The sequence below is a fragment of the Plasmodium reichenowi genome, chromosome 7, assembly GCF_001601855.1.
Source record: "Plasmodium reichenowi strain SY57 chromosome 7, whole genome shotgun sequence".
Lineage (NCBI taxonomy): Eukaryota > Apicomplexa > Aconoidasida > Haemosporida > Plasmodiidae > Plasmodium > Plasmodium reichenowi.
Genome location: NC_033652.1, coordinates 542,979 through 544,847, shown reverse-complemented (window position 1 = coordinate 544,847; position 1,869 = coordinate 542,979). Strand labels below are relative to the sequence as shown.

The 1,869-nt window shown below is 22.3% G+C and overlaps 1 protein-coding gene across 1 annotated transcript; it reads right to left on the bottom strand.

Annotated features, from left to right (window-relative positions):
* Positions 1–96: 96 nt before the first annotated feature.
* On the bottom strand, positions 97–1,065 carry PRSY57_0714200 (drug metabolite transporter, putative; the record flags this gene model as incomplete). Its single annotated transcript, XM_012906796.2, has 1 exon — positions 97–1,065. The coding sequence occupies one exon, from the start codon at positions 1,063–1,065 to the stop codon at positions 97–99; it is 969 nt and encodes a 322-aa protein (XP_012762250.1).
* Between the last annotated feature and the right edge of the window lie 804 nt (positions 1,066–1,869).

Sequence of the window (1,869 nt, the reverse complement as noted above, 5' to 3'; positions counted from 1 at the left end):
CTTTTTTTTTTTAAAATATTATTTTTACCTTACCATTCATAAAATACACAAAATGGCTATATAACAGCATTTCCACTTCATTGAAGAGATTTATTATTATAACATCAATTTTGCTTTTTTGGGTAAATAGAACTTGCTGGTGACTAACAAAAGGTATTCGTTATAAGAATATATTAGGACTCCTAGAATACAAAAAAAAACTGATAAGGAGGAATGAAAAGTTAAACATTGTTTTGGATCATATTTACAAAAAAAAATATGACTGAATAAAAAAATGATAGCTACTTTGAGTCCTTTCAAAATACCAATAGACAAGGAGCCACTAATTTTCATAATATACCACAAGGTAGAGGAGGTAATAAAATTAAATAGGAAAAGAAAAAAAAAACTAAGTCCAATAGTTTGTATATTCCCTTGTTTTTTTTTTATATTATTTATAATTAAATGTTCGAAATTTGGTATGGTCCATATAAGTGTCCATATAAAAATAAATCCGAAACAGAAGAGTCCCATTAAACAGACAATATTTTGTCCTTCCATTTGATGCATATATTTTTCATTTAACACAAATGTTAATCCCATTAAAATATTACTAAGAAATATAAGGACAATACCAATAATTTCTTCTTTATTAATTTCAATCTTTAAATTATTTGATTTTATGGCAATACCAAAGGTAATTAATAAAATTCCTAATAATTGAATATGATTGATTTTTTTATTTAATAAAAGTTTTCTCCACATTGCTGTAAATATTAAAGTACAGCTGTCTATAATAATATATAACGACGAGCCAGCATAAATTAATCCTATTTTTTTTAGCACTTGATTAACTACATCTAATAAAGAAACAAAGAATATTTTCATCCATTGGCATTCCATTAATTTCTGTTTCTTAGGAAGAAAACCTACAACAATCATTGATAAATAATGTGGAATTAAAAAAATAAAGGTACTTGAATTACCACACCCATTATATTTTATAATGTCAATTAAAAGAGGTTGAAAACAATAACTGATCAAAAATAGTATAAATGTCGTACAAAATATAATTTCATTTTTCATTGTTACGCGTAAGGGGGTGGGGCCTTTAACACATTTATTTTTTCTTCTTATAATTCAAGATGATCTATATGACAAAAGTCATAAATAACGATATATGTAACAAGGATAGGATAATTATAATAGATACACAAATAAGTAGTGATATGTCAATATATATTTCTTTCTATACATACGTATGTGTGTTGATGTCTCTCTTTAATTTTAATCTTATAACTTTATCCCTAAATTTGTATGTTTGTATATGTATATTTGTATTTATATTTGTATGTTTGTATATGTATATTTGTATTTATATTTGTATGTTTGTATATGTATATTTGTATATGTATATTTGTATTTATATTTGTATGTTTGTATATGTATATTTGTATTTATATTTGTATGTTTGTGTTTGTATTTATGTTTATTTATTTTTTTTTTTTTTTTATCTCTCTTTCTGTCTCTGTGTATTTTTAAACATGTCAATATGTAAGGCATAATGTGTAATTAAATAAAATTAATGAAAAGAAATATCATTTTTTTTTTTTTTTTTAATTTAATTTAGTACATACAAAATATGCTTTTTACATTAATACAAGGTTGTACATAGGATAACAAACGTGAACATAAATATATAAATATATATAAATGAATAAATAAATATATACATATATATATATATATATATATATATATATATATATATGTTGATTATACATGAACTTGATTTATTTTATAGGGTATAACTCCAAAGTGTAATGATCGCTATATTGATATGGTAAAAATCAAAATGATTAAAAAGATACATATTATTATATTACATTG